The 17,656-nt window shown below is 40.8% G+C and overlaps 1 protein-coding gene across 5 annotated transcripts in view; it reads right to left on the bottom strand.

Moving 5' to 3' along the window:
* MCTP2 (multiple C2 and transmembrane domain containing 2) overlaps nt 1-17,656 on the bottom strand; it is a 254,411-nt gene that overhangs the window by 86,426 nt on the left and 150,329 nt on the right. For all 5 annotated transcript variants that reach the window (XM_043489630.1, XM_043489631.1, XM_043489629.1 and 2 more), the window contains 2 exons: nt 15,243-15,345; nt 13,786-13,888 (listed from right to left, as the gene is read on the bottom strand). In XM_043489630.1, the coding sequence (XP_043345565.1) occupies nt 13,786-13,888; nt 15,243-15,345 (206 nt within the window). The remainder of the gene's footprint in view (nt 1-13,785; nt 13,889-15,242; nt 15,346-17,656) is intronic.

The following is a 17,656-nucleotide window of genomic DNA, read 5'->3' as shown; positions in this document are numbered from 1 at the left end:
AATAGACTACTTTGTGTCTGGGATATACTTGAGTTAAGCACAGATCAAAGCATTGAACATTTAGTGTTATAATTAACATTGAAATAGTAACCAAAGAAACTTTTAAAATATTTTCATTTTCCCAGGTTTATACCTAATTGAACTTTCAACACATGAATATAGGATAAAAATTTCCACAACATCTCAACTTGCCAAACTCCTACATGAGAGTATTTATATAATAAATAAAAGATAAACATATTTTTCCAGTTGAGAACTATATTTATTGTTTATACTTAACTGTGAAAATTATTTTTAGCAGTTTCTAATGTTGAAACCTCTATGAAAACAGACAAAGCACAGCCAAAAGAAAACTTAGAGCAGAGACTCTATATATACTTTTATCTTTGGGTATGAGAAAGGCACTTCAATTAAGACCCAAGATCTCTGGCACCCAAGGCAAAAAGGAATGATACCATTTTCAATTTATGACAAACGGAAGTCTCTCAGTTCAACAGGAGAGTCTTCCTGGATTGATCTCGGAGAGGATGTCATTTCACTCAAACAGAAGAATGAATAATAGATAATGTCTTTTACTTCAGTGTAGCAAGAGAATTCTTCATAGGGACTTATCACACACCTTTGCAAGCTCACCTTTTCATAGGTAAGAAGCACAGATATCACACAATCATTTGGGGAAGGCAGCACTGTAGGAAGGTAATACAGATGTAACCTACTTAGGAATAAAACTTCCACCATCAGGGAAATGGGCATTTCCATGTTGCTTTACCTTCTTTTCAGAAACAAAATGATGTATCAGCAGGCTTTTATCAAGAACATGAGTATGTGCATAAGTGCTAAGTCATGTCTGACTCTTTTGCAACCCTATGGACTGTAGCCTCAGGCTCCTCTGTCCATGGAATTTTCCAGACAAAAATACTGGAGTGGGTTCCCATGCCCTCCTCCAGGGGATCTTTCCAGCCTAGGATTGAATCTGCATCTTTTATGTCTCCTTCATTGGCAGGTGGATTCTTTACCACAAGTGCCACCTGGTATGCCCGATCAAGAACATGCTAACCATGAATTCCTGGTTAAATTAGTGAATGAAAGAACACAGGAAGTCTGTGTCTGAGTAACAATTCAGGATTTCAGAGCCAGAGGACAAGTAACAGATTTTAATCTGACCTGAAATTACCTTTAAACTATGCAATTTTTCTCTGTATAAAAGAATTTTAAATGTGCTTACACAAGCTTTAAGCACTTAAATATAAAGAACTTTTTAAAAGTTGGATGTTAAAACTAAGTTTTGTGTCAAAAAGATACTATCCATTATATTAGAAAATGAAACTGTTTTAAATTGGCATATAAAAAAGTATGTGGGACACAGAAAAAAGTATTTTTCTCAGCTGAAACTCTTTTTAAAGAATTCTCATTATTATGCTTTACTCAATTTCTTTGATGTAACTAGATATCAATTGATTCAACAGCAAAGTTAATCAAAATCAATATGAATAAAACCATCTGTTGGCTAAAGGAGGAAAGATACACACTTAAGATCTACATCCAAACTGAAGAGTCATATTGATCCTTTCCACTCCCCATTTTAACCTTCATGTGAATAAAAGGAGAACATTTGGGTGTAAACAAGCCTTATTCTATCAGAAGCTTTTCACTGCATACAAAAGGGAAAACATTCTCACATGACATCACAATATAGCAGCTGGTTCCCACTGATGCACATGCAAAGTGACCAATAAAATGATATGGACAGACACATGGCTGGGGAAGAAGAAAGTAACTATCCTTTAGTTGGTTGTGATTCTATTTACGTCCCCGCTTGGAATCAGGCCTGTTTCCCATGGTAGTAGTTACAAACATGAGATTGCAAAGCTCATGAGGTCACGATTTGCCCTGACAAAGGCAACCACTCACAGTAAAGGCAGCACTGAATTCATCAACCCAGCCCTCCTCATACACCACACCTGTCCTCGAGCAAGGCAATTCAACCCACCCATTTGTTGTCGTTCAGTCGCTCAGTCGTGTCCAACTCTTTGCGACCCCATGAACCACAGCACACCAGGCTTCCCTGTCCTTCAACATCTCCCCATCCCTGTTCAAACTCATGTCCGTCAAGTCAGTGATGCCACCCAACCATCTCATCCTCTGTCGTCCCCTTTTCCTCCTGCCTTCAATCTTTCTCAGCATCAGGGTCTTTTCCAATGAGTCAGCTCTTTGTATCAGGTGGCTAAAGTATTGGAGCTTTACTTCAGCATCAGTCCTTCCAGTGAATATTCAGGACTGATTTCCTTTAGTATTGACTGATTTGATCTCCTTGCAGTCCAAGGGACTCTTGAGTCTTCTGCAACACTACAGTTCAAAAGCATCAATTCTTCAGCACTCAGCTTTATGGTCCAACACTCACATCCAAACATGACTACTGGAAAAACCATAGCTTTGACTACATGGACCTTTGTTGACAAAGTAACATCTCTGCTTTATAATACGCTGTCTAGGTTTGTTATAGCTTTTCTTCCAAGGAGCAAGTGCCCACCCATTTCCTGAATCCAAAACCCTGCACTGAACTTTGAAAAAATCAGAAAACCTTGCTGTACCCAGCAAGTCTGTCAACTCCTCTCCTTAAAATGTAAGCTGTCTTTACAAACTATTATACACTAATTGTATGAATGCTATACAGTTTACAAAAACAGCTTAAAAAAGAAAAAAAATGTAATTTTTATCTTTTACATATTTTGACAGACACACAGCTCTAATTTGTAATGTACTTTTAAATATGTATTTAACTTAAGAAAATGATAATGTGACTCTCTGCAACCCCATGGACCATAGCTTGCTAGGCCTCTCTGTCAATGGAATTCTCCAGGCAAGAATACTAGAGTTGGTAGCCATTCCCTTCTCCAGGGAATCTTTCCACCCCAGGGACCAAACCTAGGTCTGCTGAAATGCAGGCTGATTCTTTACTGTCTGGGCCACCAGGAAAGCCCACCAACTCAATGGACATGAGCTGAAGCCAACTCTGGAGATAGTGAAGGACAGGGAAGCCTGGTACGCTGCAGTCTATAGGCTTGCAAAGAGTTGGACATGACTTATCAACTAAACAACATCTTAGGAAAATAATATCACAGTGTACTGGATAAAGGTTGGGGCCCTAGAGGCAGATGAAGTGAGTTTAAATTCTGGCTCTGGCTCACAGTGGCTATTAAACTTTGGATAAGTTACATAACTTCTCTCCAGTTTCCTAATCTGTAAAGAGTAAATAAAAAAAGATACATATCTCAGCAGTTGTTGCGAAATAATCAGCAAAAAGCAGTAAGAACAGTGACAAGTACATAGAAGCTGCTTATGAAATAACATGATTTTTCAGCCTTATTTTAATGTATATGCTTTTTAACCACTTGTGTTTTAAACTTGACAAAAAGTACGGGAAATAGTCTCCATCGTAAAAATTGATACTTCTCCATAATTCAGAGTAGTTCTTTATCTTATGAATATTCCATAATTAACTTAACCAATCTGCCACTGGAAAAGAATATTCTGTAATTAACCAATCTTCCAGCTTCTTTCCATTGGAAAAGTCTCCCCTGATGTTGGGAAAGATTGAGGGCAGGAGAAGGGGGAGGCCAATGAAGTGGTTGGATGGCATCATTGACTCAATGGGCTTGAGTTTGATCAAACCCCGGCAGACAATGAAGGACAGGGAAGCCTGGCATGCTGCAGTCCATGGGGTCACAAAGAGTCAGAGGGCGACTGAGCAACTGAACAAAAACAAATCTAACATTGTAACTAAGATTGTTTCCAATTTTTAATAGCTACAGACACTGTGATAGTTTTTTACATAGATATCCTTATGTTTCCATGATGCATTTCCCCCGAAAAAATTTTAGGTGGAATTATTGAATAACAGGGTATACCTATTTTTACAGTTTGAGCAAGTACTGCCAATTTGCTCTCCTAAAATACTGTGTTATCTTCTACTCTCCTGGCTCCACTGAATGAGCCTGTCCATTTCCTTGCAGCTTTGCCAACCACAGGCATTTTTATCTAATATACAGCAATTTCATAGGAATAAAATGGCCTCAGGTTGTTTTAATATGTGCTTTTTTATAACTAATGAAACCGAACATTTTCTGTCATATGTTTATTAACAGTGGGCCATGGTAGGACCATGAAACCAGAGAGACTTCAATTCAATTCCCATTTCTGGCATTTAGCATCTGTGTGACTGTGGCTAATTACTGTATTTCTCCAAGCCCCAGTTACTTCTCTGAAATAGATATTCAGTACATAAATGCGCAAAGATATGTCTATTAAATTTTAATCCAAAGTCCCTTCTAGGAGGCTTGTATCAGGTCATGCTCCCTCCAACTACACTGGAGAGAGTCCTTTTGCTACACTTAATCATCACTGTTCTTGAAAAATCTTGACTATATTTGTTAATCTGATGGCTTAAACTAATTTGGTAATTTAAGCTACTAAAACAAGGGTGATGAAGGTGACAGTTTACACTTTAAGTGCTTACCGTGTGCTACTGAGTACTCTTTTTACATTTACCAAACCATTTAAATCCTCACCACAGACCTCCACTGCAAGTACAGTGATAATTATCATTTCACAGAGGACGAGAGGGAGCCAGGAATGTTAAGTAAGGTGTCAAAAGTCACACAGCCAGTTTGGGGAGAAGACTGAGTGTTAACCCAGGTGCTCTGGCTTCCTCTTTTGCAGTCTTAACAACCATTACGGTGGCTGAAGAAAGCATGAGCCATTCATATGCTTATTAGCTATTCACATTTCTGCCTCCTTGATTTAAACTTTCTGCTAGATTGAACTGTCTTTTGCTTACTGATTAAAAACTTTTATATTATTGCTGTCATCTATTTGTTTTTATGCTGCAAGTTTTGTTTTTTTTTTAAACCAACCTACGCTATAGCTTCTAATCTTCAGAGGCAATTTTTGCTTTCATTGTGACATCTTAAATCTAGTTCTGTTATCATTCCTGTTTTTCAGTTTGCTTGTATAGCACTTTCCACTATTTTAATAGTTTTGTTTATGGAGTTTCTTCCAAGTGTTTGACCTTTAACTCCTCTTGAAATAGTTACTGTGTTTCGTGTAACTTGCTGATGTATTCTGCCCTGATGAATAGCAACCAACTCACCCTACTAATATAGTGACCATTTAGTTTATCCTCTCAATGACTTCATGTTTCAAGCTTTTTATATATTAAGTGATTCTCAACTAATTAGCTATTCAAATGATTATTTAGTGTTTTCATGTCCTCAGTACAGTTCTAGAACTTCCTCACATAGTTTTTAAGCATTATAATAGTCTTTGTTTCTTGCTGTCAAACCTTTGGTGGTTTTATTTATTTTCTTTTTTTAGGTTTTTAAAATATTTTCTACTGGGTATGGCCACTGGTTTTCATCTTCTCAATTTTGATGTTGTTTACACATTACTGACTTTGTAAATTCCAATATATTGTCTATCAATTTTCTTTATATTTATAGATATTCTAAGATAGCTAGTACTTGCAAATAATGTGTTTCCTTCATTAAAGTATCATTTATTTTTCTTATACTTGTGCATTGCCTGGATCTTATATTAAAGGTTTCGTTTTAATAGTCAATTCATAAGTATATAAGCAATCCTAGCAGTAGAAACTATCATTATCTTCATTTTAAAAATGAAGAACTAGAAGGGCCTGCCCGGTGGTCCAGTGGTTAAGACTCCGAGCTTCCGCCTGGGGGCAGGGGTTCCATCCCTGTTTGGGGAAGTTCCCCACGTTGTATGGTGCAGCCAAGGAAAAAAAATTCAGATTATAATCTGATACAATTATAATTTTCTACTGCTTTTCATCATGAGTGAAAAGCTTTACATATCTATATAATCATTTTTTAAAGCTATTTTTAAAAGGTGAACAGAAATAAAATCTATGGCAGGATGGCTCATTGTCCTGGATTCTTTCAATTCAGATGTATACCTGAGCACATGTATATGCTTTGAACAATTCACCACCATTAATATATTGATTTTAGAATATGAATTTTAAAGGAGTTACCCAATATATTCACCCTTATTAAAAGATATATTGAATTCAGAACAGGCTCTTTATTTAATAGGCTGAGATGCACTTAGCACATTACCAATTTGAGAGAGAGCAAAAGTTGAAGTACTTTGAATACTTAACACTTAGACATTTTAAAAATGTAGTCTGCATTTTCTCTGAAAGGGTAAGTCAAATTTTAGTTTATAACCTGATTAAAGAAAATGTGTTCTCACAAAAATTATGCACTCTAAGAAATACGATTTTTAATTTTAAATATGAGATAAGGTATGGTACTGGAGAAGACTCTTGAAAGTCCCTTGGACAACAAGGAGATCAAACCAGTCAATCCTAAAGGAAATCAACCCTGAATATTCATTGGGAGGACTGATGGCTGAAGCTGAAGCTCCAATACTTTGGCCACCTGATGCAAAGAACTGACTCCTTGGAAAAGACCCTGATGCTGGGGAAGACTGAGGGCAGAAGGAGAAGGGGACGACAGAGGATGAGATGGTTGGATGGCATCACCGACTTGACGAACATGAGTTTAAGCAAGCTCCAGGAGTTGGTGATGGACAAGGAAGCCTGGTGTGCTACAGTCCACAAGGGCGCAAAGAGTCGGACACAACTCAGCGTATGAGCAATAAAGGTATTTTCAGGTATCATTCCATATCCTATAGAGATAATAGTGAAGCACCAACAAATCAATTTTTATGATTTTCTCTGATATTAAAAGAGCAGGGAAATAAATCCTTCTCCTAAGAGACACAGAACACAGAATTGGAGGGTTTTCTCTGTGATGCTTATTTCTGGAGTTGCAACCAATTCCTCTAGGAAGTATTCTTCCCCTATATCTTGCTTCACCCTGGAGCCACAACTTTCTTCCTAGCAAACTTCTCTGATATATCTATCCCAGGCCCATAGTCTTCAAGTGATCCCTGCTCAAAGAATAAGCCCCAAGCTCCCTCCACCCCTCACAAGCTGCATTTTCCTGCCTCCTTGTTCACCCTGAGTGCCAGGCACCATCAGCTACAAATAAGCATTTGTCAGGCACTTGCCAGGGCTTCCCTGGTGACTTAGTTGTAAAAGAATCCACCTGCAAAGCAGGAGACCTGGGTTCAATCCCTGACTCAGGAAGATCCCCTGGAGAAGGAAATGGCAACCCACTCCAGTACTCTTGCCTGGAAAATCCCATGGACAGAGGAGCCTGGTGGGCTACAGTCTATGGGGTCTCAAAAGAGTGGGACACAACTTAGCAAATAAACCACCACCACCATGGCACCTGCAATCTAATACAAGGATTAAATCATGTGCAGCTGCTGGTGGTTTTCAACACCCCTGGAAGGAGTTCAGGGTGGAGAACAGAAATGAGGCACTCTGTACTCAGGGAAAATTTGGCAGAACAGGTCTTCAGACAGTGAGAAATTTTCAGGAGCTGATTTTATGAGCCTAATTCTTATAGCTCCTCATATCTAGAAAAGCACTAAAATCTATCACGGTGATAACTGCTCCTCGAAACTATCAGAAACCTCTGCAAAAATATGCATTTGGTTGCATGTACTCCCCCTTCACCAAAATCATATATATACTGACCTTCCCCCTACCTCTTTGGAGCAGTTTCTCAGAGCTGTCTGAAATGCTGTCTCCCAGGCTATAGTCCTCATTTTGCTCCCATAAAGCTAACTTGCAACTCTCATGAAAAAAGGAGTACATCAAGGCTGTACATTGTTACCCTGCTTATTTAACTTCTATGCAGAGTACATCATGAGAAATTCTGGGCTAGATGAATCACAAGCTGGAATCAAGACTGCTGGGAGAAATATCAACAATCTCAGATATGCAGATGATAGCACTTTAATGGCAGAAAGAGAAGAGGAACTAAAGAATCTCTTGATGACAGTGAAAGACGAGAGTGAAAAAGCTGTCTTAAAACTCAACATTCAAAAAACTAAGATCATGGCATCCAGTCCTATCACTTCATGGCAAATAGGTGGGGAAAATATGGAAACAGTGTCAGATTTCATTTTCTTGGGCTCCAAACAATGTGGACAGTGACTGCAGCCACAAAACTAAACGATACTTGCTCCTTGGAAGAACAGCTATGTCAAACCTAGACTGTGTTTTAATAAGCATCACTTTGCTGACAAAGGTCCAAATGGTCAAAGCTATGGTTTTTCCAGTAGTCATGTATGGATGTGAGAGTGGGACTATAAAGAAGGCTGAGTGTGGAAGAACTGATGCTTTAAAGCTGCGGGACTGGAGAAGACTCTTGAGAGTCCTTTGGACTACAAGGAAATCAAACCAGTCAATCCTAAAGGATATCAACTCTGAATGTTCATTAGAAAGATTGATGCTGAAGCCGAAGCTCCAATATTTTGGCCACCTGATGCGAAAAGCTGACTCATTGGAAAAGACCCTGATGCTGGGAAAGACTGAAGCCAGCAGGAGAAGCGGGCAATAGAGGATGAGACAGTTGGATGGCATCACTGACTGAATGGGCATGAGTTTGAGCAAACTCAGGGAGACAGTGACGGACAGAGAAGCCTGGCGTGCTGCAGTTCACGGGGTCACAAAGAGTGGAACACAACTTAGAGACTGAAGAAGAACAGCAACTCACATCGTGCATTTTTTTAAGTCAGCAACACCCAGGCCGCTCTTTGCTTCCAGACTGCAGCCTCTCCTTTGCCCCGCTCTTTCTCTGGTCAGGCTTTCCTCTCTGCTTGGAATGGCCTTCCTTCTTCCTCATCCAGCGGTCCCTATCAACACTCGACTCCTTCTTGGCCAGCCCAGACACCAGTTTCCTGAAGTCATCCCAAAGTTAAATTCAGCCCTCCCACCATGCATTTTCCTGTTCCCTTTAGTGGCACCTAACATTTCAGGTCTTTAATGTTTGCCTCACGGACATTACCCATGACATGCAAGTCTTAAACTCTGTCCCACCTGAATGCCCACCCTCTACCTCCATTGTGCTGAGCCTAGTGGTTGCACAAAAGAGATATCGGTTATTGCTCTTGGCTCAATATTTGCTTAGTAGCTACTCATTATAGCAGCACAACATCCTCTCAGGGTGGCTCTTAGATGAGATTTCCTAATTCAAACCTAGCCTTACTACTTTCCAGCTACAGGAGTCTTTCCTTGCCTCAGTTTTCTCATTTGTAAATGGTCGTAATAACAAAGCATGCCTTGTTAGATTGTCACAGAATTAGTGATGTGCCATATGGGGCGTGCACAGTGCTATCTAGGTAAGCATTGCTCACAGACATTAAATTAAAAAAAAAACTAGAGCTAAATAAATACATTTTAAAACACACCCTCTAAATCACAAGCTAGAATTCTTTGAAAATAATTATAAGCAATGAAAACTATAAATATAAATACTGTAAATATGAATAATATAAATTAAAAAATCAAATGAGCAATGAAATAAACAAAATTTGCTGATTACAGATACTGAGGCTTATGGCCTTGTTTTCTACTGCATTTATACTTTCTCTTTAGGTAGGGGATCAATTCATTTGGAGAAGGTATGTTGCAGGTGTATCAGGAAGAGCCACACAGATCCTGTGTAATATATGATCACTTCCCAACCTATTGGTCAAAGCACTGGAAATACACCTGAACTGAAACAGCCACACTGAACAATGGGGGCTGAAATGTCTTATTCAGCTCAACATCTCTGGGCCCCTGAAGTCCCTAAGGGGAAAAGTGGCTCAGGCCAGTCTGCCTTGACACAATGGAGACCTTTCAGATCTGGGCATTTTTCTCCACATGCTACATGTGTATAGAAACAAGCAGTATAAACCAAATGAAGCACTCCCCAGCTGGAAACCTCCCAGTGGTTTTGTCATCAGTAAAGAAGAGTCAGAGTCCTTCTACCTCTCAGGCTTCAGGGTCTCACAAGTCCTCTCCCATGCCACTCTATCTCCTATCCTTTCTTATCCCATATCTGCTGTTCCCTACTCCATTCCATCCACACTGTCCACTCTGCTATTTTTGGAATCTGACCATCAACGCCTGGCCTGGAGCCTTTGAACTTGAAGATTTCCTGCCTGAAATCTCCCCACATATCCCTTTCCTCACCTACTGAAGCTCTCTCTCAAACGTTCCCTGTCCAGTGAGGCCCTCCCTGCTGAGATCACAGAGAATTGCATCCCTTCCCCCCACACATCCTCTACAAGGCTCCTCCGCCTGCTTAATTCTCTGCTTAATTTTCTACATAGCACTTTTCACCATCTAAGTGCATGAAAGTGTTAGTTGCACAGTGGTGTCTGACTCTTTGCAATCACATGCACTGTAGCCCACCAGGCTCCTCTGACCATGGGATTCTCCAGGCAAGAATACTAGAGTGGGTAGCCATGCCCATTTCCAGGGGATCTTCCTGACCCTGGGATCAAACCTAGGTCTCCTGCACTGCAGGCAGATTCTTTACTGTCTGAGCCACCAAGGTAACCCTAACCTACTATCTAGTGTTTTTGTTGATGTTGTTCTGGTTTGTATATTGCCTCTTATAATCCAAAGGTAAGTTCCAAAAGAGGAGATAGCTTCACTGTGGTCATCATTAGCATACTACAACCTACAACAGTTCTTGGCACACACTGAACACTTGATAGATATTTATCAAACAAATGAATACTTACATTGCAGGGTAGCTTATCAACAACCTGAAAAAACTTAAGGGGACTGGGGACTTGCATTCATTGAGATCAAATGAATCACTCTATCACAGATCACTCGATCTTATATTTTGAAGGCTATAGTTTGGAAACTCTTATTAATTTGCATCAGTGGTTCTCCAGTCCACTGGTAGTGATTCTGCTCCAGAACATTTGGGAATGTCTGCAAAGGTATATTTGGTTATCACAATAGTGATGGGTGGATGGGTACTACTGATATCTAGTGGATAGAGATCAGGGATGCTGCTAAACTTCCTACAACACATAGGAAAGAACCACAGCCAAGAATGATACATCCAGCAATGTCAGAGGTGCTAAGGTTGAGAAACCCTGAATCTGATTTCTGAAGGGCTTCCCCAATGGCTCAAGCAGTAAAGAGTCTGCTTGCAATGCAGGAGATACAGGTTCAATCCCTGAGTCTAGAAGATCCCCTGGAGAATCTGAGGTGAGTTGGATGGCAACCCACTCCAGTAGTCTTGGCTGTAAACTCTGATTGAGTCAGAGGTAATTTCTTAGCTCTAACTCCACAGCATACAGTGATTGTATGTTACAAGGGAAGGAGGAAAGAAAGTTGGGTTAACTTGTTGGTATTCTAGAAAGACAGAATACACGAAATGTTAATATATGAAACAAAGGGAGTTTAATAAAGATATGAAGTAGTATTCAACCAGGCTTCCCTGGTGGCTCAATGGTAAAGAATTTGCCTGCAATGCAGGAGACCCAGGAGATGCAGGTTTGATCCCTGACTCAGGAAGATCCCCTGCAGAAGAAAATAGCAACCCACTCCAGTATTCCTGCCTGGAAATTTCCAGGACAGAGGAGCCTGGGGGGCTGTGTCCACGGAGTCGCGAAGAGTCAGACAGCACTGGAATAGCTGAGCATGAGCATAAGTGTTCACCCTTCAAGGGATCCAATATGCTACTAAGGATTTACCTACTAAAACAAGAGGAGAAATGTCCAAACTATGTTAAAGGGAAAAAGGACACTAAATTCTAAAGAAGAGCCCTGCTTTCCTGTACTTTTAGACCTCCTTAAAAATTATGCCCCATGTTCTTATCACATAAAGTCTTCCAGGAATAACTGACAAGTCATAATAAAAAAAAGGAGGGGAGTCCCAAATCACCGTGTCCTCTCTGAGAGCTGGCATGGCCTGCGGCTAACGGCTCAGAACATTTGGCAGCAGGCGGATCTACAAGGGAACAGCTGCTCCGCCACAGTCTTCAAGTCACGTCAGGGATATGAGAATTCGGGGAGAAATTAACCAAGCAATCAAAACGAAAAGAGATACTGAGACAGCGCTCTCCCCTCTGTAAACACCACGTGAGCTGGTCTAATCTCGTGGATAAATTACAGACTGCTCTAACACGCGCTAAGAACTGTGGGGAAATACATCTTTGGGAAGAAAAAAATAAATCCTTCTTGACTGATAAAGGTCGTAACAATTCTACTATACACTGTATGAATGACTGGATGAAAAACTGAAATTCCCTCCTCTGGAAGAGTATATAAATGCCCACTTAATAGGCGAATTCAGATCCCAGCTTTCCACGTTGGCCCATGTAAAGACATCATTTGGTGCTTTCTCCTCTGAATGTTATAGGGTATTTTTATCATTTAACTTTTAGCTCACTCTGACACATAACCTTTTGCTTTTTCGAATATTCATTGATCTATTTATTTGGCTGCTCCAGGTCTTAGCTGCGGCATGCAGGGTCTTTAGTTGTGGCGTGTGAACTCTTACTTGAGGAATGCAGGATCTAGCTCCGTGATCAGGGATGGAACACTGCACCGAGTGCAGAGTCTTAGCCACTGAACCACCAGGAAAGTCCCCGCATTTACCTTTCAATGTATGCTCAGTTGCGTCCGACTCTCTGTGACCCCAGGGACCGTACGTAGCCCACCAGGCTCCTCTGTCCATGGGATTCTCCAGGCAAGAATACTGGAGTGGGTTGCCATTTCCTTCTCCAAGGGGATCTTCCCAACCAGGGATCGAATCTGTGTCTCCTGCATCGCAGGCAGATTCTTTACCACTGAGTCACCTAGGAAGCCTACCTTTTAATGGGACGATCATAACAGTTCTCTTTCTTCAAGAGAGGCTCTCTGCTTTCTTCCACAAATTATTTTTGAAGACTGAAAACAAATATGACTGCCAAAAAGCCCTACCCAGTGGCTCCGTGGTAAAGAGCCTGCCTGAAGTGCAGGAGATGCAAGATCAATCCCTGGGTCGGGAAGATCCCCTGGAGGAGCAAACAGCAGCCTGTTCCAGTATTCTTGCTGGGAAAATTCCACGGACAGAGAAGCCTGGTAGGCTACAGTCCATGGGGTCTCAAAGAGTCAGACACGACTGAGCGACTCAACACACACACACAAAGGCTGACAACTTTTGAGAAAGTGGTCTTTAGTAGAATTGAGAAAAACTGTGCAATTACCAGCAAGTAATCTTTGAAGAAATGGGCAGGAAGAAGGTAATAAAGAAAAATATGTATGTTCTTCATTCACCAATGGAAAATCAGTCATAGATGTGTGTTCCCAGAAACCAAAGTGAAACTTCTATCTCAAGATGGAAAGAGCCAGGGTGGATTGAGAGACTGGTCAAAATATCTTGGATGGTTAAATCAATATGCAATTGACACATTCAGAGAGAAATTATGTGACTTTCCATTGCAAATTACTGGAAGTACTGGAGAAGGATAAGGAATAAAACAGTTGCTTCCTGCTATGGCTGGGGGGTGGGGGCGCTTCCCAGGTGGTGCCGGTGGTAAAGAACCCACCTGCTAACATAGGAGAGGTAAGAGACGCAGGTTCGATCCCTGGCTCGGAAAGAGCCCCTGAAGGAGGGCATGGCAACCTACTCCAGTATTCTTGCCTGGAGAATGCCACGGACAGAGGAGCCTGGCGGGCTACAGTCCCTGGCATGCACAGAGTCGGACACGGCCAAAGCAACTGAGCATAGCACAGCACACAGCTGGGGAGGGCTTGCCCCCTCTGCAGACGGACAAAGACAAAGCGATTCTAGATCACAGAAACTTGTCAACTGCAAAATGATTCACATATTGTGTATTAATGAAGGTAACTTACAGACAGCAAGGGAATGGCGACTTTTCCAAGAAAATCAGGAGGTTTATCTCCATCTTCATCAAATACCGTCACTTCCAAAACATCATGGATATCTTTAACGGGACTGAAACGAGAAACACACCATGAATTAGACACAAAAACACACAAGTGAAGGCTGTTCCATGAAGATCTGAAAACACGTTTTCACTAATTAAGTCTGTATGTCCTCAGAGTATAAAACTACCATTTAATTAAATTCCAAAAATTAAATCAAACTGACTGTATTCCCAAACCTTCCATCAGCGAAGATTCAGACATCCATACGGAAAAAAAAAGTCAACTTTTTTACTATGACATTTCCATGTATATGTGTACTCAGGGGTAGGACTGTTAAAGAAACAGGATAAAGAAAGAGAACAGGGGACAGAACAAGGACGACAAAGTGATTTCCAGATGAGAAGAGCAAAAATAAGATTTTCTTTACTTTAAACTAATGAAGAATTCCCTTAAAAAAAAACAAAGGTAGTCAAAATCACTATTTCCCAAGATCCCCTGAAAGCATCCTATGGTAGAAACACAAAATACTAGAAGGCCATGCATATTCACATATTTAAAAATTTTTCAATGTTGACCAGAGCCAGACGTCAGCTATAATGAAAACACAGAGCCATGATCATTGGCAAAGTGTTGACCAAACAAGAGACTCTTGCAAACCTGGTTAGCACAGTCAACCTCTTCTCATAGGTCCCCATAAACATTCTGCTTGGGAGCTACCAATTCATATTCACAACAAACTATATTATTTTAGTTATAGGCACAGATAAAGCTCCTCAGTGTTGTGAGGCAGTATGCCACCATGTCACCCAGATTCAACAATGGGTGAGCCTCCCTTTGATGGCCAGGTGCCTTGAAATCTAAAGCAACTAGGAAGATATCCAGTTTCCTGAACACCCGAGTCTAAAAAGTAGGCATCACTATAGAGTAGGTCATTCAGACAAGCTGGAATACAAGGGGCCTTGGGGAGTCTTCAAGGAATCACACATAATCTGTATGTTCCAAAAGGCTCTGGCAGAATGCAAGCACTCTGATTTTAAAATACTGTTGTACAATATAAGCTCCTTGAATTTTAAGACACGTCTACATTTGTAATTTCCTTTAACTCAGGAATGAATTAGTCTCGATATATGGAAGCTTTCTTCTGCTCACAGATTAATTGAGTCACTAAGAGACCTACTTTACAAATGCCTCCTATAACACTCTTGCAGTTCCAAACGGTCTCTTCTATTATTAACACTATACTCTATAAAATGAAAGCATAAAAGGTTTTCAGAAGGAGAAAAACAATAAAATTCCTTCTTTGCCCATAAAAATGGACAGAAAATTCCACTCAAGAGCCCTAGACTGCCCTACACATATCAGGGATAATTGGTCTCTGAGTTAAAGCTGCTCTTTGATATTCCAGGGGCTAAAGTACTTACAATGTAAAAACTTTGTTCCACTCAGGGTTGAGGTTTTTGTAAATGGTATGTGTCTGAAGTCGGTCATTTCCTAACTCCAACAAGCAAAAGGGATCACTCTTTCCTGCAAAGAGAAAATGGATAAGGGTCAGAGACAAAGGAATCTTCATGGTCAGAAGCAAATGAGTCTCAAAAATGACAGAGGCAAAAATGAACAAAAATCATGCAGGTATTTTTTTTTAGTTATTATTCAATCCTAAAGGGAACCAACCCTGAATATTCATTGGAAGGACTGATGCTGAAGTAAAGCTACAATACGTGGGCCATGTGAGGTGAACAGTGGCTCACTGGAAAAGACCCTGATGCTGGGAAAGACTGAAGGCAGGAGGAGAAAGGGACGACAGAGGATGAGATGGTTGGATGGCATCATTGACCCAGCAGACACGAGTTTGAGCAAGCTCTGGGAGACGGTGAAGGACAGGGAAGCCTGGCGTGCTGCAGTCCATAGGGTTACAAAGAGTCGGACACGACTGAGTGAACAAAAATAATATTATTAAAAAAATTTATTTTTATGTTGGAGTTGATTTATAACATTGTATTAGTTTCCATATATCACTGTGATTCAGCTACACATATATCTACTCTTTTATAGATTCTTTTCCCATTTAGGTTATTACAGAATATTGAGTTCCCTGTGCTACACAGCAGGTCCTTCTGGATTATTTTATATGTAACAGTGTATATATGTTAATCCTAAACACCTAATTTATCCCTCCCCTCACCTCAATCCCTTTGGCAACTCTAACTTTGTTTTCTAAGTCTGTGAGTCTGTTTCTGTTTTATAAATAAGTTCATTTGTACCACTTCTTAAGATTCCACATATTATAGTCATACAATTGTGCTAATAAAGAACAGACATGTGTTTGCCAAGGGGGAACATGAGAGAAGGACGAAGTGGGAGTTTGGGGGTAGCAGATGCAAAGTATCATACAGAGGATGGATAAACAAGGTACCCGTGTAGAACACAGAGAACTATATTCAATATCCTGTGACAAACCATAATGAGAAAGAATATGAAAAAGAAGAGTGTGAAACAGCATGAAAAAGATGACTATATATATAAAACCATCACTTGGCTGTGCAGCAGAAATTAATATGGCACTGTAAATCAACTATACTCCGATTAAAAAAAAAAAAACCACCTGTGCTTGCTGAAAGATCAAAGGTGAGCCTCTCTTTTTAGCAAGTGCTGTAAACTCCGTGTGGGAAAGCCAGGTGTCAGGGAACTTACGGGGCTGGGACTGACATGTAACCCCCTTGGGAGCAACGGCAACACAGGATTCCCAAGAGCAGGTGCCGACGTGGCGCGTGACAGGGCCCGAGTTTGTGTTTTGTTTGAAAACAGAAGCGCATCTCTGTTTCCTTTCTAAATTCTCTGAGGGAAGATAATTACTTGTCTACAACTGCAAGTCTATGATAACTGACATGCTTCTACAGGGTGATGAGAGAAATGAGAAAAACTGTAATCACGGCTATTTTGATGGCTCAACGATAAACAATCTCCCAATCTCTGGGTTGGGGAGATCCCCTGGAGGAGGAAATGGCAACCCACCCCAGTATTCTTGCCTGGAGCATCCCATGGAGAGAGGAGCCTGGCAGGCTACAGTCCACGGGGTAGCAAGAGTCAGACACAACTTAGCAACTAAACCACCACCATGATGGCTATTTAGCAGTTAAAACTCTGCTCTGGAATTGAGTGGCCACACACACATCTGATCTTAGATATTCAGTAAATGATGAGAACACACATGGGACACTTTTGGTGCTCAGAGACATGGAGAAGTCTAATTTCACAAGGTAAATTCAACATTTTTTATCTTAAAAAATAACGAGGCTTAACCTTTACTTCTCCCAAATCACTTCTTTTTCTATCCTACCTCATATGGCTTCCAAAAGAAAAAACAAGACAAAACATTAGAAAAACCAGAATCCAAAGGGGAACCCAGAGAGTTACCAGGTAAGAAGTCTCCCCTTTTGTTCAGCTTGACAGAGGGATCTAGAGAACCGTCAGGGTCTCTGACATCCATAGGATGTGAACACATGGCCGGACTCTGCACACACAGGCACTCTCTAAAGCAGTGTATACTGAATAAATTGGGGGCATAAAGACAGATATACCTCCAACAAATGGCCAAGGAATCCAGACCAAGGCCTAACACAGACACTACTCAGGCCACGTGACCTACTGGCTTATCATTCAGGTCATTGAACCTACATCCAATGCTGTTAATAACCAAGGGCTCCGAGGTGCTGCACGCCTTAGAGAGACACATGTGCAGGAACTCACATTAACATATTTCAAAACCAGAAGACAAGAAGAGCAGCTGCCTGGCTAAGAGTCAGCATTAACGGGAGATTCCATTCAGCTGACTAGT

This window comes from Cervus canadensis, chromosome 17, assembly GCF_019320065.1.
Source record: "Cervus canadensis isolate Bull #8, Minnesota chromosome 17, ASM1932006v1, whole genome shotgun sequence".
NCBI classification, from domain to species: Eukaryota; Metazoa; Chordata; class Mammalia; order Artiodactyla; family Cervidae; genus Cervus; species Cervus canadensis.
The sequence above is the reverse complement of the archived record's forward strand: the minus strand, read 5'-3'. Positions and strand labels throughout refer to the sequence as shown.